Source organism: Amphibalanus amphitrite, unplaced genomic scaffold (assembly GCF_019059575.1).
Source record: "Amphibalanus amphitrite isolate SeventyFive unplaced genomic scaffold, NRLGWU_Aamphi_draft 000117F_arrow, whole genome shotgun sequence".
Classification (NCBI taxonomy): domain Eukaryota; kingdom Metazoa; phylum Arthropoda; class Thecostraca; order Balanomorpha; family Balanidae; genus Amphibalanus; species Amphibalanus amphitrite.
In genome coordinates, this window is record NW_024881612.1 from 921,276 (window position 1) to 947,143 (window position 25,868).

Here is a 25,868-nt window from a genome sequence, read left to right on the forward strand (position 1 = left end):
ACTGGACGGTGGGGGCAAATCAGCCCCCCCCCCCTCAAATATATTATATAGTAACAAAATGTTCCGGCTACATTCTTGGTCCCAGGCATAGACCCGGGAACAGGGGGGGGGGGGCAGCGGGGGCGCTTGCCCCCAACTTGCCCCCAACTTTTTTTGCAATGGTTTGCTAAAATGCTCACTACAAATAAATTTGTGGACATTGGGGCAGAGAATGAATAGATTCTGATAGGAAAATGAACGGTCTCTCCAAAAATCAATCCAATAATACGGTGGCACACATAAAGCTTATAAACCCGACCGATGACGATATGCAGCTGCCCGCCGGTAACGAGCTGGGGCAGACTCAGCTGTATGAGGGGCTGGTCGCCACAGTGCGTGGGGACCCGGCGGAAGGTCAGGATCAGGGCAGTACTGGGCCACCGTTCTGGGCCGGCCGCTGGTCAAGCCAACATTTTCTAAATCAATTCCCTCTGGAACATCGGAGTGGGGATCGGAGACGGCGGGTAGAGGGGGGAGGCATCAGGCCATGACCGCCCCCCCACGGAAAATCAGGGGTTATCATATAATTCCCCACCAAAAAAAAAGCGATGGGGCCCCGGCCCTTATTCGATTGTCACGAGGCTCAAGAAACCCACGCCAGCTATTAACACCTCCATGCCGGTCTTTGAGGGTCCTACACTGACCTCTGAGGGCCCTTCCGTGGTGGTCATGCCCCACATTGACCGTGGAGGACCCGCATTGACCTCTGAGGGCCCTCTGCTGGCCTTTAAGGGCCCATAAACCGGCCTCAAGGGCCCATCCGGCGTCTGAGGACCTCACATCGGCCTCTGGTGGCATTTCTGTCTCTGGGGCAGCAAGACTAACCTTTACGTGTCCCTGAGGGCCCTGTACTGGATTATATGCAGCGCATATTATAAGAGTTGAGGTGAAACAGGGGCTTTGTGAGCTAGATGGACATGACTAAGAGCGCCTGCCTTCTACCAGATGCGGGTGCTGCCCGAGTGCGCCAAGCACGCTGGTTAGTGGTTTCATAACAACCTTCGGTAAAAGCTTCCCACTTCCCAGATCATGATTTCATGTAATATGGACACATAAACAATCGGTGCACACATCAGTATACACACACACACACACACACAGTCATACAAACACATATCATTGATCTTGACCTAACTTGACCTGAAATGACCTCAGCAGCAAAAAACCTGGTCGGGTAGTGTGACAAAGAGGTTCTAGCTGCCTTGGCACCAGAAAACGGCATCGTCATCGGTATATGCTAAGCAGCGCACTTGATATCCAGCGGTGACCCCAAAACAGCAACATTTTTTAGTTTGACCTGACCTGGAATGCCAATGACTGACCTAAAAAGGTAAAACTGGGTATCATTGGATTTGTCTCTTCCCAAAGAATCTTTTTGGTCTTTACCGCGAAGCTCTATCTCCAACAGGAACGAAATGGCGCAGGGGGGAGGGGTGGCAACGCACATGGGGCCCGGGTAGAGGGGCCCCATGTGCGTTCTATAGGATGGGAAAATGGCATGTGCGGGCGAGGGTTAAGGTCAAATGAGGTCAAATGTGGTCAAAATTGCCATATTAGCGACAATTTTGCATTTACCCGCCAATAACTCCAAAAGTTTCAAGCCGATTTTGTTATTTCTTTCACTATATGAAAGAGCAGACTTTTTGAGCTTGAATGATGAATTTCTAATTAATTCAACAATCAGTATGATAGTTTGAAGCCTGCTAAGAATATGTCACCCGCTGCGGCGGGATCGGCCGACGCAGGAAACGCGACAATCACAATTTTGTATTTACACGCTCATAATTCATTTTCACCAGCCGATTTCCAAAATTCTTTGACCATAAGATTGCTAGTAAATTTCTTAGTCTTCACACAAGATTTGACGCGAATCGAACGTATTCAGCAGTAAGAACTGAAGTGCAATGTAAAGACGGAGGCCCCGGCACAGTCTACATTCGGGCGGCGCGCAACAGCCGGCGCCGGCTGGCGCGCCGCTGCGGAATGATATTTGAATTTACACCGCTATTGCTAGAAGAGTTGTGAAGCGATTTTCAAATTTCTTACACGAAAAGATCCGCAATTCAATTCTGGACCGGTAGCCGAAATTTCACGTTAACATCACTTATCGAACGCGAGTTATTGGCGAAAAACAGGAGAAGTGGGCGAAATTCGCCCCCCCCATCCACTGCGCGTGATTAAATTTCCGGCCATATATTTTTCGTGTTAAGCTTTTTAGCGTGTAAGATGCCATCGATTTATTCGTACACATGCCTGCCATGTTCCTCTAAAATGGCGTCATCTCACACCGATTAGTTTCTTAGATATATCCGGAAATTTACTAAATTTAGCAAAGGCAAAACTTACCGCCTAAAACCCGGGAGACCTGTACGTTGAGTGAACCATCCTCATCAGAGCGAGAGCCGTATACGGCCGCTAGTGTAGGTCCGGTGCGGCAATAGCTGGTGCGTTTATGAACCTTGCTGAGCACTTGAACAGGCACAGGCGTGGGTACAGCGAAGAGAGGGGGCTAGGGAGGCTGAGCCCCTCCTACTTTTTGGTCTGGGGGGAGGGGTCGTAATGCATTCGAGCACCCCGCCCAGATCGGGGAATCAAAATCTTTGACTATTTAATCCTCGCCCGTATTGGTGTTTTGTCAGCGTCTACCGTGGGGGGGGATCCATTGATATTTGTTATATTTTCGAAATTTCGAGTTAGCCATTTTGTTTGTCATGTTTTTTTTTTGTACCGACGGTTAAATTTTTGAGTCTCTAAGTAAATATTCTAATTTTCTGCATTTTCCCGTATACATCTTTTTCGATCGAAAACGGCCAAACATTACCTCAGTTTGACTTATGACCTGAGATGACCTTGGACGTAATTTTTCAGAAGTTGTGTAAAATTGATGTCCGGCGGGGTACTGAAAATGGCGTGTCGAAATTCGCAGCCCTTTCTGAGTTATCTGCGAAAAAAACACAAGGGGAGGGACCTTTGTGTACCCCCCCCCCCCACCCCACGGGTTGCGGGTAAAGGTCGGCTTGGAGTCCTTGGAGGCCACGTTGGAACCTAAAGTCATCATAGGATCCCCCAGTAAACATTCCTATGGCCTGGAACATAGACCACTATATACCTGGACTGTGCACAGAAATTAGGGACCTGCCATTAGGGCCCTAACTTTCAAACGTTATCACAGCCAAATCACTCGCCATATGATAATGTGCTTTGGGAACCAACACCTCTAGTCAATTTGTAGTCTTTCCTATATCTTACTTTGGGCAAAAACTTAGTAACAGTAGCGCAAACATTGAAGAATGAAGGACATGTTTTGCTTGTTTCTTTGATGATTTAACATGGTGTGGATGATGGTTCCCAGCTCATTTTCAGGAGAATTAGCAAATTTTCACAGAAATGTGGCGAAGATTTTTGCAAGATTATTGTTGTTCATCATTGACATGCGGGATAGTTCTCTTTTGTCTTAAATGAAATTAATAGTTTGTGTTACTTTTGAATGCATATATGCCACATATCCTCTGAACAGAATAGGGCGTGAGCAAGAGATATTCAAAGGCAGTGCGTGCGACAATGTCAGTGTTCCGATTCCTGGCTGAGGCATCAATAAGAAGTTAATTACCAGTAAAACGCCTTTTGGGGCGAAGAACGAGCGAGCGAGATAGTGAGCCCTGCACGTGCGGAAGGGCGAGAGGGTACTTCCAACGGGCTTGTGCAAAGCACCCTTTTAACCGGTCGCTAGCGGTGTGCCAAATTTGAACGCAATCGGCCCAGCCGTTCCTGAGATCTGGAAGCGGCATTCTGCACGTGCGCACGTGCAAACGGGGTCCAAAATGACTTTTGCACGGCACCCTACTAACCGGTCCCCAACCGTGTACCAAATTTGAGCGCAATCGGCCCAGCCGTTCTCGAGATCTGGAAACGCCCCCTGCACGTGCGCACGTGCAGTAGCACCCTAACCGCAACACATGGGAATGCATTGCCTGGTGGGTGCCTACCTGTACGCCAAGTTTCAGCGAAATCGCCCCAGTAATTACCGAGTTATTGAAATGGGAACAAATTTGGCACCTCTTCTACTTGCATTTTGCACGTGCAGTGGGGGTCACTCACATAGATCAAGAGTATCCGACCTTTGGTAGAAGGGATGCAGCTACCCTACAAAAATTACCGCAAGACAATCGCCCAAGCGGCTGCTGAGATATGGGCCTCTCAAAATCACTACTTTTGCAAAACAGCTTGAAAACCCTTGACTTTTCACGTGGCACGTGCCACGACGGTCACTGAGATGTATCAAAAGTAGTCAATTACGGGGTAGAAGGGATGGGGCTACCCAGCAAAAAAGACCGCAGGCCAATTGCTGAGATATGGGCCTCTCAAAATCACTACTTTTGCAAAACAGCTTGAAAACCCTTGACTTTTCACGTGGCACGAGCCACGACGGTCACTGAGATGCATCAAAAGTAGTCAATTACGGGGTAGAAGGGATGGGGCTACCCAGCAAAAAAGACCGCAGGCCAATTGGTCCAGCGGTTGCTTAGATATAAACCTCTTAAAAGCGTTACAGGCGGCCGGGCCGGGCCGCTCATACTCAGATTTTTCCGTTATATTGAAAAGACTCACTTCGCTCGCTGCGCTCGCTCGCTCGTAATTATCTGCTCTGAAACTTTAAACGTCTTGAAATCCTGACCAATCATGGGCTCCCTGTGAGCTTTATTATGTATATGCTGTGACGCTCGCCGAGACCGAAAAATCGAGCCGAAGAGAGCTGTAAGAAGTGCCAGTTTTCCTATGGTCGACATCGGCGGTCATTTCCACAATTCGATTAAGGGGATGTATGCATGTAAACATGCTGCACATTGCACATGTTTCCAGATACTGGCGGCTCCTATAATCAGTCACACAATGAAGCCAAAGGAGTTATAAAGTCTCGCAATTTCGTCGAGTGATGGTCCAGAACTCCAGATCGTATTGCTTGCAGAGAGCTGGCGTGCCCACATAAGCAATCTGTGTTCTGTACGTGCATGAAAGCCATGAGTCCTGCTCTGGTCACAGCTACCGAGTCACTCTCTCTTCGGCACACGTAGCCCCTAACGTGTGTTTCAAGACATCTCGACTACCATTGTAAAGGAAAACGATAGGTTTCTTCACATATTGTTCGCCGAGAGCGGAAGTCACACTGTCGAGAAACACCTCAAGTTACAACGCTACGACCCGCCTTCCTTCAACACATTGGTGTGTATAGTTGAGCGAAAAATAAACATTGCAATTCATGGGCAATACCGTCACTCAACGACAGCGATGCGCGAACAGAGCTTCATCAAAATGGGAAAGATTCATGAAAATGATGAGCCGCAGGAAGTAAACGCAATGTAACATTTCTCGGATCATTTCGTTTATGCAGTCAATAACCTGAAGTCATATTCGTCGATGTGTAAGATGCCTACATGGCTGAGAATTTCACATGTGGATATACAACTTGTATTGTACAGTAACTTAAGGCAAATGTAGCACAATAAGTAATAACTATAAGGAAGTATATTCCCGAGTGCGAAGCTCTGCTGCAGTGTCCAGTGAACCGATATCTCGTGACTCCGTCTAAATCTCCAATCTCGATCGCCATCACCCGCCACCCACAATGCGGCCACCTGACAACGGGGTTCAACTCCCCTTCTCTCGAGAAGGACAGAGGATAGAACCCATCTGTCGCTAAGCTGAACATGAAATCGGCCTCAGTGGAAGCAGGTCACCTCGGACGATCTCGCTAGACACGCAGCCCCGACAGCTTTGTAATTATCTAAAGGGATCTTTGCAATTCCGTGGTGTAGATCGTGTGGGCTGCTGCGCCAGGCCCAAGTGCCAAAACATTGTGCCAAGGTGCGTGTCTGATTTAGACTAGCAAATAAATATGCAGTGCGTCCAATATGCGATCAGACTGTTCCTTGTCAAATTGACCGATCACGGATGGTTACTGTTTATCGATGTTTTGCACTGAATACAGTGTTATACCTGCCTCTAAGTGCTTTTATCTATTTATCATGTCGAAAATCATGCTATAAATTCAGCATTTATTAAAATATACATCACATTTAAGTAGTTACTTTAATTTAAATGGGCTTACTAGAGCATCAACACACAATGCAGCGTGCTACGTCTAATTTCCCAACAGGGCCCTAATGGCAGTCGGCAAAATCAGTGCACAGTCCAGGTATATAGTGGTCTATGCCTGGAAATAACTCTTGGGGACCTGTGAGACATTTAAACGCCAACGCCTTTGCCTTTGGAAACAACGCCTTTGGAAGTTACTTATGGCCTTTCGAGACCAGCGTGGAGCCTTCAGAGGTCGACACGGACGTTCGGGAGCTAGCGTGGGTTTTCCGCACCTGACAGAAGTTAGAACTGAGGCCAGTTTTACCAAAAAATACCAGCCGGCCGCCGAAATAAAATATCCAGCCGAAAAAATAGCCGCCACACAGCCACGAGTTTCACCAACAAAAAAATTCCAGCCAACATCGGCCGGAAATATTTGTCGCCGGCAGTCAGCTGATATTTTAATATCGATAATGGTCAAGGAGATTGATAAATTATTTAAAACATGTTTCAAATAAAGTAAAGCGTGTTTTTTTAAAGCAAATACAACAAAGATTGAGAAATATTATTATTGGAAAACATAACATATATTTTCAAGAGTTGTAACCACAAAATAGACCATAATAAACTTGCCAATACAAGACCACCAAATTGTAAACCTACGTCATTTATGACGGTCACGATAGGAAGCGTGCGTTTTAGTGGATCTTTTTTTCCTGTCAGCCTATTATTTTTCATTTTTACAATACCTTCAACTTGCAATTAACCTTTTTGTCTGCTTTTAGTTGCACCTTGTAGAAAATAATCGTGTCGAACGTGCACGCAATGTATGGACCCCCACTCCCACCTTTTATGAGGTGGAGACTATAATAGATGGGACCCACTCCCGACGCGGGAGTCGCACCTCTTTCCTAGATGTCAAAAGAGTGGGGAAGAAGCGGCAAACATTGTTCCCAGAGGCGCCACCTGAAGCTGGACGGACAGTTCCGCTGCCGCGCGAGTGAACTGCGGTGCTGCGGGGCGGCTTCGCGCGCACTGCATTACACCTACTTCTAGGACCAAGAGGGCTAAGGATTCGCCAAAGCCTATATGGGTAAAGCCTTGTGCCAAGGCGAGTGTCATACCTCAGGAAGATACCTACCCAGATTAACTGCACCGCGGTCATTGCAGGGCTGAGGGCGGTCGTTCGCCCCACTTCGGCGAGGTGGAGGTCATGCTGCCCGGCTAAGTGGTTTCAGCCGATATGCAGCCGGGCCCGGTCAAGACGAAGGAACGCCACACAGCAAAAAATATAAGCTCCGGCCCCGCTACACTGGTCCGGCTCGTAACAATACCTGCGCTAGCTTCGTCGACCGTCGTTCGACTGCGCCCAGTACCGCTCAGTGGAGAGTCCTGCCGAACTCGTCCACGTGTGCCGAGATCATTCGTTGCGCACGGACACAATCGTCCGACGGAGACCACTTTACATGATGATCGCGTGGTGACCACCTTTTCGCCGGCTTCCACGCCCAGTCGAGCCGTCTGGCTACGCCACAACCAAATGATCGTTCTAAGCCTTTCGACTGGTTTGCAAAACTCGGGTCTAATATCGAAGTATTTGGGAGTTAGGACACGTTAAATCCGTGTTCATGAACAAATATACATTATGCAACTAAAAACGCCTTACCTACTTTAACTTTTCTGGGCTGATGACAAGGTAAACACCTATTCATTGTAATATTTCTAAAATGTAAATAAATCATGAGCGATGAGCGTAAAAAAGGTGAAAAAGCGATCAACTAGAAGCTAGCGTGGAAATCCACTGACGTAGGTCGCCTCGTACTGGCGCAGCTCGTACAGCGGCACCGGCGCCTCCCGCACCCGGCCGTCCCACCTTACCCGCCTGCGCCATCAGCCGCTAGAAATGGCTGCGCTGCCGCTCAAACATTAGCGTGACCGCCTGGCCGGCCCGGCTAACGCGCGCCGTCCGACGCACGCAGTGTGCCTTCAACAGCGCCGGGATGTCGTATGACACGACCGCGTCCACGGCGTCCACGTCAACACCGCGCGCCATAGCCTCGAGCACACCAGCATCTCAGCTGGCGCGCGCCGCCGCCGCGCTGGCCCGCCGGCACTGCCCCAGGGAACTCGGCCTCGCGCGCGCCCAGCACCGACAGCGGTAGCTCCAGCTGGTGCGCTGCCTCGTTCCAGTTGACCAACACGAGCGAGCGCCGCCAGTCGGGCTGTCGGAGCAAATTGTGCATCAGCAGCGGCTTCAGCGGCTGCGGCGCCACCACGTTGAACGACTCGCTCAGCTCGGCCGGCGTGGTGAACCTGCCGACGAACTGACCGGGCAGTGCGACGGCGGCCGGCCGTGCCGGCCACCAGCAGTCGCGGCTGGAACAGCGACATTCGCTCCAGCTTCTCCGGCCTCCGGGTTCTGTGACAGGGTAGCCAAGAACGGCAGCTTCTGCAGCGGCAGGTGAGGCGCGCAGACGGCGGCGGCCGTCAGCCGGCCGGCGATGCAGGGCGGCGGGCCGTGGCTGCCGCCACCCGCTCCACCGCTTTCAGCCAGCCCGTCTCGGCCATCTCGATCACCCGGTCGGCTTCGTCGATCACCAGGTAGCGCAGGAGCGCTAGCGAGAAGCCCTCGGCGCTGGGTATGTGATCCATCAGCCAGCCAGGAGTGCTCACCACGATCAGCCAGGGAGACCGGGCCGCGCGGCCCCACCGCCACCAGTTGGTGCCCCCCCCCCCCTCGTGCCACTTCGTCTCCACCCAGCAGCCGGACGCAGAGCGGCGTGTCGGCGTCGTACTGGCGGAACACGGCGGGCACCTGAGCGGGCAGCGCCTGTGTGGGTAGCACAGCTAGCGCGCGCACCCGGCGGCCGGCGCACCGCGGCGCCGCGCCTGCACCAGCGGCAGCACGAACGGCAGCGTCTTACCGCGGCCGGCCGGCGCCGAGACGCAGAGGTCGGCCGGTGGCAGCGGCGACTCTGCGGCCGCCAGCAACTCGGGCAGCACCGTCACCTGCACCAGGAACACCTGTTCGATGCCCTCGGCGGCCAGCCGGGCGCGCAGCTCGGGGCAGAGCGCCGGCAGATTGGCCGGCGCCGGCCGCCGGTCGCCAATCGGCTGCGGGTGCGCCAGCCAGTCGGGCAGCGCACGCGGTGCACGGCCTGTCGGCTCGAGCGCTCCACCTCGTCCAGCACGGTGAAGTCGTCCGCGGCGGCGTCTCTGTCCGACTCGGAGGTGTCCTCACTGTCGTTATTGGCGACGGCGGCTGCCGCTGTGCGCTCAGTCAGGTCGGCCATCACAGCAACACTCGCCGATGATTGGCGTCATCGAAACCGTCGGACGACGGTGGATTCACCACCGTTTTTGCAGCAGAGACTGGAAAAACCTCAGCAATAAACAAGGAAAAACATCACAACATGCCACAGCCCGCAATTGTGCATATTGTCATTTTATTTCTCACATGACAGAAAATATTGGCTGCCTTATTCTAGGAACTGGCATGAAAAACATAAGCTAAAATCAAGCTAAGTGAATTATTATTGTATTTCAACATGAGACTGGGAAAAAATCCTTGTCACTGTCAACATGACCAGCGTAACGGACGGGCTGCATGAACATTTCGGCGCATGATCTGAAAACTCTGTGTGCAGAAATTTCAGCGCTGAGGTGAACAAATAACATTTTGACCGCAATTTGCCTGGTGCCTCCACAATTTAGCAAAACTAACTCACAATACTTACAGCCAGTTTTAACATGATCCCTGCATGACTCATGCATGCAAGATACACATGCATTCAATATCAGCACAGTGCACACTGCACACACATCAGTTATGGATTCATTTACATTTTACAACATTACTATTATTTTCTTTTCCTTCAATATTGGCAGCATGACTTGCTGAGTTCAGTGGCACAATCTTATGACAGCATTCAGCAAGTTTGTTCGGGTTCGCAACCATGCAAACTTTGCACGTTTTGCTTAAAAAACAAGCCTTTATAAATTTCTTTCATGCTATTCAATTTCTTTTTTAAATTTATTCTATCTTGAGTTGAATTATCTTGAATTACTATCTTGAATTATTATATCTTGAAAATCTTGCCATTTTGGTCTTAGCAATGTCAATGCACCATGCCGCACAGCCCGAGTAAGTTCCACCCAAAAGTAGTAGTGGTATCAGTAGCTGGCACCTTGCAATGTCAAATGTAGATGAATACCTATGTGAAAACAGTGACATATTTATTTAAAATCTTGAGTCCAATGAGCCTACCCTCTCTGCCTCTCCTTCCAGCATTTCTTCAATCACCTTCGATTTTCGAAAATGACCTTCCATCATTATTTTCCACTTCCGTGCGAGCAATGAACTTGTAAGCTGACCACTAGTTAATGCGCTATCATCTTGCTGTTGGGTGCTGGTAGCAAAAAGATAATATAAAACGAAAAAACTAACACCACAACACCAAACACCCGTCTTGTTGGTTCCTTTTGGTCCTGCCTGGTGACAAAGGCTCTTTCTTTACGCAATATCATCAGTATTCCTCTTCTAATCTTGAAGCCCAGATGCTTTACAAGTTGGCCATGAATGATACTAAATTATTATTTCAACTGAGAAGCGCAAATCACGATAATTAGTAACAAATGAGGCCAATTATCCCCACACGACATCAAAAAAATAGACGGGGTCGCCTGTCTATTTTTTTGGGATGTTTTTCTACATATAATGGCGCAGATAAACACTCCATTAATGCCGCATTTGCCGTTGGTGAAACTCGTTGGCTATTTTTCTGGCTGATATTTTTTCACGCCGGCGGATATTTTTTCGCCTGGTTGGTGAAACTCGTCGGCTGGTTTTTGACAGAAAAATTGCGCCGGGCTGCTATTTTTCTGTTGGTAAAACTGGCCTCTGGACTATACGTTTGTCTGGGTCAAGTGAATATCGGCCTAGACAGATAACAGCCATAGCAGATTCAATAGGAGTCTGTCGAGACAAAGTCCCGACGCGGTGGACCGATGTGTAATTCTCGTTATTTAACCGTTAGGGTTAGTGCCCCCCCCCCCCACGGGTTGCGGGTAAAGGTCGGCTTAGAGTCCTTAGTTGGATTATTTACATTTACGTAGGTGATCCCTCGACACAGCTGTGACGAAATAAGTTGTTAGTTTTTTGCTATGTTTTCGATTTGTCTTATAAGTGAAACGGGTGAAACGTAGGTCGCCTAAAACCGGTGAGAAAACTAGATTCGGGGGTACCCTTGTTGGATCAATATTATGAAGAGACACCATGGTAAACGTCCGATGAGCCTCATAGACAGAAAATAGTTCGTGCGCCACTGTGAGCAGGGTTATCTGTAATGGATGACCTTGCGGCCGCTCCCCCATGTGGGTCAACAGGTGACTTTAAAGATGTGATGAAACAGAAAATCGTGCGGGGCAGTTGGAGCAGCCGTTGCGGCCACTCTCCTGTGTGGATTCGCATGTGAGCTATTCGGGCCGACCGTTGAACGAACCGTGCCGTGCAAATGGAGCATCCAAAACGCTTCTCACCTGTGTCGGTCCGCACGTGTACGTTCTAAATCCTGTAAAGCGTAAGCTTTAATTCCTTGTAAATGATCCTCTAGTACTGAAGGCATTGTAAAGCTCAAACATTTTAACCCGCGCCGGACCGGGGGGGGGGGGTATTTAAACACCCCCTTAGGTTTTTTGCACACCTGTTCATGCATCTTTTCTACACAGGCTGTGAAAATTTCAGACCCAGGGCTCTCAAGGTCAGGTCACAAGGTCACGGCAAGTGACCTCACCTCAGAAAAAGTTGCAATCCTCGTCATAGCTGCACCGACTGTACAATCACCTAGAAACTTTCGGCGATTGATAAGAGTAACAGTATGTAAAATATCTCGGAATTTTGATATCGGTGACCTAAGGTCAGGTCAATTTTACGACCTCTCCATTATAAGTCAAAGGGAGAAAACTGAAATGTGTCTATTTTGGACGAATGGTGTTCAAAACCCACTCAAACATCGGTTCATAGGTAAAAATGACACACTGAATCGGAAAAATGCACCTGCGACCCCTCTGTGTGCCCCTGAGGTCATCTCAGGTCATGAACGGTCACCAGCAGTTTTTTGCTATAACTTTTGATAAAGACGTGCTAGAGCAATGGAAACACGTTAAATGCATTCAGCTCGACGATACGGATCGACTGATATGCAACATGACCCTTTTCGGTCAGGTCATGACCTTGACCAGAGGTCAAATTTTTAAAATGACCTTTCAAGGTCAACAAAAAGCTCATTCGACGCGTCTCGACGAGAGGAACACGATGCTGCCAAAAGTAATGTCGTGGCACTATTGAGTCAAAAATTATTGCCGAAAACAGTTTTCGTGAAAACTGCTATTTTAGTTTTTGCCCTCTGGAGGCTAAACCGTTGACCTGAGGTCAAATCTGAGAGCAATATTCAGAAACGTATGTAAAAGGGCTATCGAATGCACTTTTCCGTGGCGCTGTAGCTCTATTGATTTCCGAGTTAGCGTTGGCAGTTTCCAAGATTGTTGAAATGGACTACATTTGACCTTTGTTGACCTCTGGCGACCTGACCTTTGACCTGACCAAAAAATGAGCGAAGTGTTTCCATCATCATTTTTGACGCTCTTTCGAATGTCGCTTACCACGTGTCGGCCCAGGAGCCGAGTTAAACGGGGGGGGAGGTGTTCAGACCCCCCCCCCGGCCCGGCGCGTAAGTCGCGGAGCACCGGCCCGGCGCGGGTTAAGACCGTGCAAAGTCTAATTTATGTCGGTCAGTGACCTGGCCTGACATGAAAACATCTTTGTGCCGAAGAACCAACCCAATACCAACCCAAATAAGCTGAAACCAAGGTCGGGAGTGCCAACCTTAAGCTTTCCATCGGCCTCATGTTCAAAGAAATCTAGACAAAGGCCACAGGGGGGGGGGGGGAGGGTAGGACGGTACCCGTCCGCTCTCTCGGGCCAGCGTCAATTCCCTTTTTTAAAGGTAGTGTGCCAGCTTTCTTGGACCGTATGGAGTTAATGGCCCAGATAAGGAGAACCGGATTTTTAGAACTTATCCATGCCTTCAAAACTCATGGAAACGTCTTAAATTCTTCAAATTTTGAGTACCCCAGTGCGAAATTCGCCCCGACGGGTTGTCGGTCGTACCCCAACCACATTTCACACCACTATGAATAATAAATGCACACACTGAAATCGCTATTACCGATATGCTCATCCAATCAAGTTTCGATAAACCCGTTCATCATCATCTCCTGCGGTTTCAAACACGCCTGTTAGGTGGCTTCTGATGCTCGTCGAGGTCGGAATTTCCAAATACGCGTGGTGCGTCGGGCCGCGCGCTCCGACTTCGGCCAAGAAAAATGCGTCAGCTGATCATTGTCATTTCTGCCACTTGCGTGTGGTGAAATGGGGTCATAACTTATAAGACGGCTTTTTCATATCAATTATTTTACATAAAATCATATTTCAAACCATAAATAATGTTCGACAGCCAAATAAAAGAAACAATACCAATACGGGCTTACAGTTTAAGGCTCGACATTGTGTTGTCTACGATTAGACAGCTGATAACTCATTCCCGTACGTCGTATGGTCGTAACACTATAATTTGACCTTTGCTTATTGTCACAAGTGCGCCGCATTCGCGATTGTTGCCCGACGCCTGTTTGCAGGTGAGCCCACTACAGTTGTTATACATATCTGAAAACCGAAAAACTTTTAGGCGAAAAAGGCACTATTCCAGGCCCATTTTTGATTTTTTTGCGATATTAGGTAAAAACAGAAGCTTCTTATCCTAGGAAAAATAAAATGGGAAATCTTTCAAAGGTGGCACACTACCTTTAACTCCTGGCATAATTACCTATGAATATTATATCACAGGTTATGCAGACAATACATCCGTTCCGTCATACGCACAAGCAACAATCCAGTTCTGTGCTCCCCTTCCACTCCATACAAATCAGCCAAGCTATAGGTCAGTCGGGCTGGCGTTATCCTCCCCCGCCTTCCTGTTTCACAGCGCTAAAACCCAGAGCCGAGACTTCCCGAGCGCGACCTCTGACCCCACGCGGTCCGAAGGGCCAGCCGACGCCCGAGGGCGCGGCGCGCGCCGGCCACCCGGATAGCCTCTGCTGAGTCTCCCTTCCATGCTCCGTTTACTACATGCTCGATTCATTCATGATTCTGTGTTTCCGCGTCCCTCTCGTTAGATGGCTCCACTGCTCTCATAGGCGGTCCCAGGAAGACTGCGGCCAGAATAACCCAAACGCCAAAAAAATGAGGTTTTTGTTTAATATCTCGGAAAGTATTCGGCATACAAAGATGCAATCTCACAGTCTCGTGACAAATAAGCATACATACGAATCGGGTTAATGCTTACGCCTTTGGATTTCATATAAGACCAGATATAACCTAAAAAGCAAAACCAACCACTGTTTCATTGGAGAGCCGTACATCATGCACATCTAAAAAAAAAACATGCCAAACACTCAGGAAAGTGGTGGGGCTTCACAAGAATACGAGGTGCCCTGTGTTCTTTGTCGTTAGATGTAGCTGAACACGCGGTTCCAGACTGCTCACACTGCCAATTTGTCGAAAATTATCGAAGTTTGACCTAGAAAGTGACAAATTTCACCTTTGTTGACCTTTAGCGACCTTACCTTTTATCTGACATAAAAAGTGACAAGAGTATTTTTCTCATTATTTGGACGCTCTTTGGAACACCGCCTACGGTGTGCCGATACATGGCCCAGAGGCCGAGTTATAGGGCCCCCAGCAGAACCTGGAAATACAGGACCGCCAGCGGGACGCGGGTTAAGGATGATTTTCATTTAGTATAAACGACCATTAGGTCGTTTCCCCGTGTGAATCAGCAGCTGACTTTTGAGTTGTGATGAAACCGAAAATCGTACAGTGCAGATGGAGCAGCCGTACGGCCGCTCTCATGTGTGGGTTCGTATGTTTCCCTTGAGACCTTACCGAAAAGCAAACCGCGTCTGTTTGATGGAGCAGCAGTAGGGTCGCTATTCTGTGTGGTGTCATTTGTTTGGTGACATCTGACCCAACAGAAAAACGCGCCGGGTAGATGAGGGACTGCTGTGCGGGCGCTCCCTGCGTGAGTGCGTACGCATGTGTGCAGTGAGGCTTGACCGATAAGTGAACCGGGCTGGGCAAATAGAGCAGCCATACGGCTTCTCCCCTGTATGGATACGCATGTGATTGATGAGGGCTGACTGATGAGCAAAACGTGCCGGGCAAATGGAGCAGCCAAAAGGCTTCTCCCCTGTGTGGGTCCGCATGTGGTTGGTGAGGGTTGAACGCTGGGCGAACCGTGCCGGGCAAATCGAGCAGCAAAACGGTTTCTCTCCTGTGTGGGTCCGCATGTGCTCGGTGACGCTTGACCGAAGAGCAAACCGTGCCGGGCAAACGGAGCAGCCATACGGCTTCTCCCCTGTGTGGGTCCGCATGTGTCTGACGAGATGTGACCGCTCAGCGAACCGTGCCGGGCAAACGGAGCAGCTAAACGGCTTCTCCCCTGTGTGGGTCCTCATGTGGGTGGTGAGCCTTGACCGGTCAGCGAACCGTGCCGGGCAAATAGAGCAGCCGTACGGCTTCTCCCCTGTGTGGGTCCGCATGTGTCTGATAAGACTGCACTGAGCAGCGAACCGTGCCGAGCAACTGGAGCAACCAAAAGGCCTTTCCCCTGTGTGGGTCCGCATGTGTCTGACGAGATATGACCGCTCAGCGAACCGTGCCGGGCAAATGGAGCAGCTGTACGGCTTCTCCCCGGTATGGGTTCGTATGTGTACAGTGAGATCTGCGCGTGTAACAAATCTGGCTCGACATTCATGACACTGATGCGGCTTCACACGGACACCGGGTGTCTTGTGTTCTTTGCCGTTAGTTGTAGCTAAACACTCGGTCGCAGACTGCTCACACTGCCGGACCTTCTCGCCAGCGTGGACACGTCTGTGCATCGTCAGGGTACCGGGCCGTGTGAACGCCTTCCCACAGATATCACACTTGCACGGACTCTGACCGGTGTGCACACGACGGTGAGCGGTCAGACCGACTTGTTGAGAAAACGTTTTGCCGCACACTTCACAGCGGTACGGCCGTTCTTCCGCGTGAGTCCTTCGGTGCCGTGTTATGAGGCCGGGATAGTCGGTGACGTAACAACACCACTTGCACTTGTATCTGCCATTCATGCCTATTTGGCCGTGCCGTGTCTTCAAGCGTCTGTCCAGGCGATGTCGTTCCAAACAGTTGAAGTCGCAGTGGGGACCATGAAGAGTGCCAGCAATACCTGGAGAACACATTTACATATATTGATTGACGCTACAAATTGATATGTGAGTGATATCAGTGATACCAATGGATCTTACAACCAACTGCATATTACAAGGAACCCTGGTCTCACAAGATCTCAAGTGGAAACCCTAAACTCTTAACGAAAATGTCAACAAATTCCATGCCGCCAGCTCAAGCCGCTTTTCGTACAGAGAAGAAAAACTGGCCAGCGGGAGTCCACATGTTTCTGTTGATCAGCGATCGTAAGGTGAACCGTGCCAGATAGATGGAGTATGAGTAGGGCTGCTACAATGGGTGCCTTCGAATGTGTCTTTTGAGATTGGTACGTTGAGTGAACCGTGCTGGGCAGAACGAGCAGCCGTACGGCCGCTCCCTTGTGCAGTGTAGGTCCATATGTGTGTGGTAAGAGCTGGTGCGTTTATAAACCTTGCTGAGCATTTGAGCAGGCATAGTCACAGAAACCAGGGGAGGGGATAGGAAGGCTGAGCACCCCCTCCCTGTTTATTTGACGGGGCTTCTTGAAGTATGAAGTCACTAAAATCAGCTGATAATCAGTGTAAACTAGTTTTCGTCCAATGTCGAGATGATATTTTGTGTGAAACTTGTGGCCGCGCGGCGCCTATTTTTTTCGTCTGCTTTTTCGGCGGACGTCGGATAATTTTTGATAAAACTGGCCTCAGGCCTCCGGGGAGAGGTCGCTTATATTTGCTCGGGCAGCTCATGTTTGAGCTCTTCCACGCTCTGTGATTTACCCTCGACAACCGCCCGTATGTGTTCCCACGGAAAGAAATCTGAGGGTATGATGCCAGGAGACTGCAATGAGGTCATGAGATTGAGGCACTGTTGGATATTACCCAGCCTCCAGTACACTCTCGGAGACTTTGCAGGGTCTTCAGGACATGTCGCACAGGGCCAATCATGCCAAAATCACCGATGGTTGATGGTGTTGACACAGCGATGCTGCAGCGAGCTGAATAACCGATGGAGGACCCGTCGCCAGGGAACGGTCCTTGAAGAAGATGGGGCCGGAGATACACACCTTGTGCGCCCACCATACTCTGTTTTGATGTTTTACCGGTTGTGATGAACGTATGAATGTGTCTGGTGATGAAGCAAACTGAAAGAGTCGTTTTAGAGCCGAACAATGAGCGGTATTCAGGCTTTGTTCAGACTATAGAACCCGGCCAAAATCGGCTGGTATTCATTTGTGTTTTGTTTGTCGACACCATGCGGGTGGCACCATAAAGATGTTAAGATAGGTATGGGATGGGCATTTATACATTTATCTCTGGGTGTTACATTTGCTTCCGTCGCTCTTTATTTACAGAGTTCAGCGGAATGGAGCGACCCGAACTGTGGGGACAGCGCTCACTCCACTGCACGGGCCCTGCCGATTCATATACTCGTACACATGCACGGATGGTACGGCGTGGTCAATTCGCGGGTCGAGGATCGTTATCCAAATTCAGTTACAGTTTGTGGATACAGCCCAGTGCAGTGCATGATTTATCCCTAATCTCCATGAGAGCAGGCAGCAGCCCTGCTTGCATCTAACCCAGCCGAATAAGCACGCAGTGGATGATCGGAAGAAGGGTTAACCAAGGCCGGTCGAACCAAACAAATAGGGGCTTTCCTTAGTGTGCCACGACCTTTGGGGCCACCAACAATGCACTGACCTGAGGATGACGGTCCGGCCGGAGAGGAAGTCACAGACTCCCCAGATGTCTCAGAGTGGACGGTCAGCTCCCGGGCCGAGTCGTCTCCGTAGTACACCAGAAGCTCTGAGCCCCGCGGGATGGGCTTCGACGTCCTGAAAGGCAATAAATGGGTAATCGTTTATGATGTAGACATGACACCACTAAAAACCAGCCAGACTGGGCATAACACAATGTTAGTCCAGGCCTGGTAACTTAATGCATTGGTTTCAATAGCGCAACTGGCTGAAAGGGAAAATGTCGATGTCGCAGTGTTTATTAAGCCCGTTGGTCAAAAATGTTGCCAGTAAAAAAAGGGGTCGAGAATGAAATGCTGAAAAAATAGGATGGTTAGTGAGTGTTGTAGTAGCTCATAAACAATAATAATAACTTTGAATCATTGGGCGTTAATTGGTTTCTAACCCTCGCCCGTACTGGTGTTTTGCTCGCCACGACCGTATAAGGGGGGGGGGATCCATTGGACCCCCTTGCCGTTTCGCCCCTGATTGAGCTAGAGCTTCGCGGAAAAAAACGAGCGTGTTGCCCGTGACTAGAGTAAGCCGATGATACCCAATTTTAAGGTCCTAGGTCATTGGTCGACCTTCCAGGTCAGGCCAATGACCCAAAAGTCGGAAAAATCGGGACCTGTTAAAAACTTCACAGCTGCTGCCTTCATGCATTTAGGCCAGTTCGGATCAGGTCAGGTTGGGGTCGTGCTGGGTATTCGTAGTAGGTGTCAAGGCAGCTTCCTCTGACAGCTTCGTAATATGTTACGAAGGCACCAAAACTACTTCGTAAATGTTCAAATGGTTACTAAATTCGAATTCAGCTAAAAAAAACTAGCCTAGAAACATGTAAAACTCGAAAAAGTGAACCGAGGTCATCAAAGGCCAATCACCTGGCCTGACCTTCAGGTGACCTTGACACCCACCCTACTGCATGGGACCAACATCATATCACATGTTTGAACGCTTGAAACCACGAAAAGACTGCAAACGGGCGGCTAATGCAAGCAAACATACGCCGAATCGCGATTCCGGCCAAACGTGGTCTCGAAAAGTAGGTCACAGGTCAAAGATAATTTGGGTCAGGGTCATGAAATTTTCAGGGTAGGCGTAAAATTGATTAACGCGAGAGTACTGAAAGTTTCGTCACGATCGACCACTTTTACACAAGTTATTCGAGAAAAACCGAGGGAGTCCGTTCGACCCCCCCCCCCCCCTACAGGGTGTCCCAAAAATAATGTCACACTTTTCCAGCGTCCATTGCATGAGTATAACAAACATGAGGGTTGCGCTCTTCTTGCATATGTATCCTCTTCTTTCTCTAATACATGCAAGTATACGGTCCGGCACTACAGAAATCAACTGGTCCAGCTTCTGCAGACTGATCTTGAACCAGGCAGATCGAGCCTCTCTGGTCAGCGTGATTTCAGATGTTTCTGCGCCATTTTGTTCATCTCTTTCCGGACGAAACCCCCCAGATTTTCTATCGGCGACAGGTCGGGTTTATTCCACGGCCATTCGTCTTTCTCCCAGAATGCCGTGAAGTGCGATCGACACCACTCCTGCATCGTTGCACCTTGATGAGCCGGGGCGCCGTCCTGTTATAGATGGCCCTGGACATGTTCAGCAGAAGTTTTAGGATGGAGACGCGGTTTGATGGGCTTCAGCTTCAGAGACATCCTCAGACACCGATGGATTGTCCACTTGGGAGACTGGATGACCATTGGCAGTCAGCCGCCTTGATAGTTTCTTTGTGCCTTGTGGATTGACCAGTCTTTAGCACCGCGCTTCGTGATGACAATTTACGCTACCCGGTTGACGGACCTATTCCTGTCGCGACCCGGCTTGTTCTCAAGCATCTGTCCGCCTCTGTCGCGTGACAACCAGCGCCAAATCGTGCGGCGACTCACGCCCAGTGCCTCGGCGACGCCGTGGGTCATGCCGTCGGCAACCATGCCGACAGCCCGGCTGCGGGTCGATTTGCTCTGCTGCTTTGCCCACAGGTGGAGATCTCGGGGGGTTGGGGGGGTCAGGACCCCCCTGAAAACAAATTACTGCTATGTAAGTCAATGGTACTGCATCCAGCCCGCCTCCATCTGCCCGGCCTGGACCCCCCCCTGACATTTTGACAGATCTCCACCCCTGGCTTTGCCATCCTGGACACCTGTACGCGCGCACTGGGTGCTGCTCCGTAAATGACTTCAGTTCATGCCCTGACTGGTCAGGGTCACAAAATTCGAAGATTACGTGACCAGAATGTAACCAATGTGGTTTAGGAGCCAGTACCGGCGAAATTATGTTGACATTGCACCGTAGCAGACAAAATCAAGGCTGTGTAAGGATGTTATTGCGGATTATAAAATGGAAGACCGATATCCTTTAGTAACGCTTCAAATCACGAGCGTTGAATTTTTGGAGCCTGAGTTTTGAGACGGAATGTGTGGAACTAGTTGGGAACTAGGGAAAAGAAAAGACAGGGTTATAGCCTTGGACTGGGTAGAAAACGATCCTAGATTGAACCTAGATTGTACATCTTAGATTGTACATTGAACAACCTAGATCAGGGGTCGGCAAATGGTGGGGCATGTCCCCTTTGGGGATAATGGAGCCCCTCGGCGGGGGGCAATGGGGGCCTATCAGAAAGCCTCATCTTAGAATTAATGGCTCCCTTGATGGGACAGAATCACAACTGTTTGGTCCCAGGGTTCAAAGATAGGTCCAGGTCGAACGCTGACCGTCGCCCCTCTATTGGCGTTTTCATAGCAGCTAACGTAAACGGGGAGGGGCCGATTGGACCCCAGCCTCTCGGCCTCTGAACTGGAGCTTTGCGGTAGAAAAACGAGCGTGCTACCCGTGACGATAGGAAACCGCTGCTACCCAATTGTAACCTTCGCACTTATAGAAGGACCCCCTTTTCCTCTTTTTCTCGCGAATAGCTCGCGCAAAAAGCGGCCGATCACGACGAAATTTTCAGTACGAGTTGATCAATCTTATACATTGAAGCTGATTTCGAATTTCGCAACCATTTTAACATTTACGACTAAGTAATATTGGTGCCTTCGTAACATGTTGCGAAGCTGTCTGAGGCGGTTGCCACCTTCTACGAATACCCGGCAAAACCCTTACTGGTTGACCTGACCTGACCTCACCTGACCCGACCTAAATGCATGAAGACATCATCTGTGATCAAAACTTAGATAAAATTCGTGATCAGTACCCCGAAAACCCCACAACAACCTCACTACAAAGTTCTGACAGGTCTCAATTTTCCTGACTTTTTTGGTCGTTGACATGACCTGGAAGCTGGACCTGGACCTTGACCTGGAAGCTGGTCATTGGTTGACCTGGAAGGTCAACCAATGACCTAGGACCTTAAAATTGGGTATCATCAGCTTCGTCTTGTCACGGGCAATACGCCCGTTTTTTTCCGCGAAGTTCTAGCTTTAAGAGTTTCAAGAGGTCAATGACATACAATTGTGGAGAAGATCGGGACCCGCTGTTACTTCTAGAATTGAGATTTTATGACCTATCATGATCTCAAGAAACAACTAACAAGTAAATGGTTATTTGTGTCATTATATGAAATATTTTATGACAGAAAACAATGATCGGCTAGAGGGTACAATTTTGTCGTGATACGACGCTTTTTACCTAATAATGCCCGAAATACCCAAAGTATCACGGAAAGGTATGGCATTTCAATAAACTTGGTTGTGTATGCAATGCGGTCTGGCAGGTGGGGGTAATGGCCCTGCCTGGCGCCCGAAAAGGGGGCACGACACCGGAGGACCTGCCAAACACTGTCCTAGATTGTAGATTGCGAGACCTAGATTGAAAGTGAAAGTTGTTCGGTCTTTGAAATGATCCTTGAATTTTGTCTCGTGAAGTACAAAGCATAGGTGTAGCAACGTATCTCTTTGGTGAAGGATACCTTTCACCAAAGTTTTGGATTGGTGAAGGATCCTTCACCAATCTTGAGCAATGCAGGTGAGGGTCTTCACCAATGCTAGAACGACTGGGTTCAACAAAAAGGCTATTGCTAAAACGGCAACAGGTACCCAATTACCCCATCCTATCAGTTACGAAGTGTTATGCCCACCTTCTTCACAATTCACGCCATTTAATAAACCAGTATAACGCCTTTTGGGGCGACTAACGGAGCGAGCGAGAGGGTGAGCTTTGCACGTGCGAAATTTCGACGGGGTACCTCCAGCTGACTTGTGCACGGCACCCTACTAACCGGTCTCTAGCGATGTGCCAAATTTGAGCACAATCGGCCCAGTCGTTCAGCGTTCTCGAGATCTGGAAGCGGCACCCTGCACGTGCGCACGTGCAAAATGGGTCCCAACTGACTTTTGCACGGCACCTTACTAACCGGTCCCTAACTGTTTACCAAATTTGAGCGCCATCGGTCCAGCCATTGTCGAGATCTGGAATCGACCCCTGCACGTGCGCACGTGCAGCAGCACCCCAACTCTGGCACATGGATATGCATTGCCTAGTGGGTGCCTAGTGCCTACCTACATGCCAACTTTCAGCGCAATCGGCCAAGTAGTTACCGAGATATTGCAACAATTACAAAAGTGACACCTCTTCGTTTTGCACGTGGCACGTGCATAAGGGGTCACCCACATGCATCGGGAATAGTCCAATACTTGGTAGAAGGAATGAAGCTACCGTACAAAAATTACCGCGTGTAAATCGGTCAAGTGGTTGCTGAGATATAAGCGTCGCAGAACCGTGACCGCGGCCGGCCGGCCGACCGGTCGGCCGGCCGCTCTATACTCAGAAATTTCCGTCAAAGGGACCCTCCCACCTTCAAAAAAGTTAATGAATTGGCATGAAAGTGATGTCGCTCGGTTCAGAAAGAGCAAAAACGAATATCTACCAAATTTCATCGAAAAATATTCACCGGTTTTCAAGATATTAGACTTTTACTTTTGTTTATTTTTGGGATCTCCGCTGTTCCTAGCGACTTTATTTGAAAGTGCGGCATTTGTTGCGCGCAAAGCAGCATATACCACCGCGTGCTACAAAACGTTTTAGTCAAACATTTAACGGACGTTCGAAAGCCTGATGACGTCATCAGATTCCCGTAATGGTTAAGAGATAGGGACCACGCTGGTCCCACCCTGCAAGTAAAGGGAAGAAATTTCTTGAACACCATAAAGCTGCGGGGGTTGCGACCAGGATAAATGGTGGTTTCTGAGCCTGGCCGCAAACTTGGCTATCTCACCTCAAAACTAATGTTAAGGTGGGAGGGTCCCTTTAATCTCAGTAAATGCCGTGAATATCAAAATATATTGGCTTGTGCTTGTTTTTACTCGTGGGAAAGTTGTAAGACTTTGGTCACGAAAAAAGAGCAGTGGAGCATGCCTTTAGGTTCCAAAGGTATGCTTGGATAGTGGATACCTTTGGTAGGTATCCAAAGGTATGCTTGGATACCTAAAAATTCAATTTTAGGCATGTACTGAAAAGTTGGCGTTAATTAGATGATAATGGCGTGAGACATTTGCGAGAAAAAAACAGGAGTTGACGAAATTCCCCCCCCCCTCCCCCCTCCACTGCGGTAAGGTCCTGCACCTTCTCCGAAGGTTCAGGTGACTTCTCCGAGGGTTCAGGTGACATCCTTCACCAATATTTTTGGCGCTCCTACACCCATGGTACAAAGATATCTATGACTTTCTCCCACCGATGATTTGATCACCGGCGATAACTGTGCACAAAAGTGTGGAATATAGTACCTGTACATCTCGTAACAGGTGTGACATTAATTTTGGGACACCCTGTATACAGGCGAGGGTTAAAGGGACATGTTCATGTCTAACATGGGAAATGGAGTTGAGATAGCAGTTTTGTTCGATATATGCTAAAACCTCGTAATCTGGAGCCGTTCGTCTCAAAAATATAATTTGACAACACTAGAGAGCAATTTCGATGGTCTTTACCAGACCGCCAAGGTCTTTACCAGATATGACCAAATGTGTATGACGTTGCCACGAAGACTAGATTTCAAGTTAAGGTGAACCGATTAGCCTAATACATTCGCCACATGCTATTCAATTGTATAGTCACTTTATCTTGTATCTTATGAGCAAATTAAGATACAAAAATTTCAATTTACAGGGTAGGTAGATAACGAAACGCAATACACCTTCGAAACGCATGCGCAATTATTGAAACTTACGCGCCATAACGGTCTGTAGCACATGAATCACAATAACTTGTAGCGACTTTTAGTTCGCTATATGCACACCAAAATGACGTACTATTCTATTTACGGCATTTGGTAACATCGACAGTGACACCAGTGCCGAAAAAAACGTTATCCGAGTCAACGACACGATTCTTTGGACTGTCAACATACGATGGACTGAAATGCGTGAAAACCATCTTGCATTTAATAGCCGTTTTCTGCAGCTTAACTTCAGCCAGTGCTGCCATATCCATTCCACGGCGTTTATAAGATTGAGCCCAGGTGGTTTTGTGCTGTTTATGACGTCCTTGCCATAAATTAAGTCATCATTTTGAATATAGTTCTTCGTTGTTTTCATCAAAATTCAGCTAATTAATGGCATGCAACCACCTATTCAGGTATTATTATCCATTTTAACCCGCGCATGACTGGGGTATTTTCCATAACGCGAGTGACTGGGGGGGGGGGCTCTCCAGAGCCCCCCCTCCCATCTACGAAACTACTGGGCCGATTGTCAAAATTCAAACGGTGTCTGATAGCCCTGGAAAAACTGTCGAGCGAAACCTATTTTCATCGACCTCGAGGTCACCGATGACGTCACAGGTCAGGTCAAAGTAAAAATTATCGACATTTTTGCTAGTTGACAATTTAGGCTCTGACCGTCGGCTGCCAAGTCCGATCATGCTCATTTTTGGTTTACGCACACCTTGATAGATGCCTTAGATACCCTGAGGGTACCGAACTTTTACTTCGAATTATTCAGGTCAAGGCCAGGTTATTCTAGGTCACGAAAATTGTATATCATGTATCGGTCGATCATGTGCCGCATGTTTTATGGTCCATTTTACTCGTAGATTTCGAAAATAATGTCGTCTGTGTCATTTGAGGTCATTTTCAGCTGCATTTACCGGAGGTCAGGTCACTTTCAGGTCAGAAAAGGTCAATTTTGAAAATGAAATTTTTCAACAAAAAGGTGCCTATCAGATGCAGTTTGAGCTCAGGAACACGATGGTGCCATTTATATTGCTGTACGACGTCAAAACGTACTGAAAAATGGATTTGAAAAAAAACTGTAAAATTTTGACAATAATGCGAATAACTTGGCTAGTTTTGAAGATATTGGGCTAAAACTTGCTAGTGTAGTTCATCAAGGAGCATTCTATAACATATATTCCGGTTTTTGCGAAAAATCAAAAACTTTTTGAAAAAATCAAAAATACATTTGTTGTAATTGTAAATACCTATTTTTCAAAATTTTCAACATTTTGAAAATCGAGATTGCAGTTTGATAGCTACGTGTATTTGTAGTCCACTCATGCAAAGAAATTGAATCTAGCTTTAAACCTGAGCTCTTGAGAGCGTTTGCCGTAATTTAATATTTTGCATCAAAATCGGCCGACATGACGTCACAAAGACATTTCCGGCTAAACTATGGTAGCTAGAAAGTTGCAATTTTAACACAAGGTGTCAAATTCATGCCGCTGAGTGTACCGCAAGTTTCGTGTTGATCCGTCAAATGGTTTAGA

At 48.5% G+C, this 25,868-nt stretch overlaps 1 protein-coding gene across 5 annotated transcripts in view; it reads right to left on the reverse strand.

Annotated features, from left to right (window-relative positions):
- Positions 1-25,868, reverse strand: part of LOC122381296 (zinc finger protein 271-like) — a 102,901-nt gene that overhangs the window by 37,638 nt on the left and 39,395 nt on the right. For all 5 annotated transcript variants that reach the window (XM_043365301.1, XM_043365298.1, XM_043365299.1 and 2 more), the window contains exon 10: positions 18,124-18,257. In XM_043365301.1, coding sequence (XP_043221236.1) covers positions 18,124-18,257 — 134 coding nt within the window. The remainder of the gene's footprint in view (positions 1-18,123; positions 18,258-25,868) is intronic.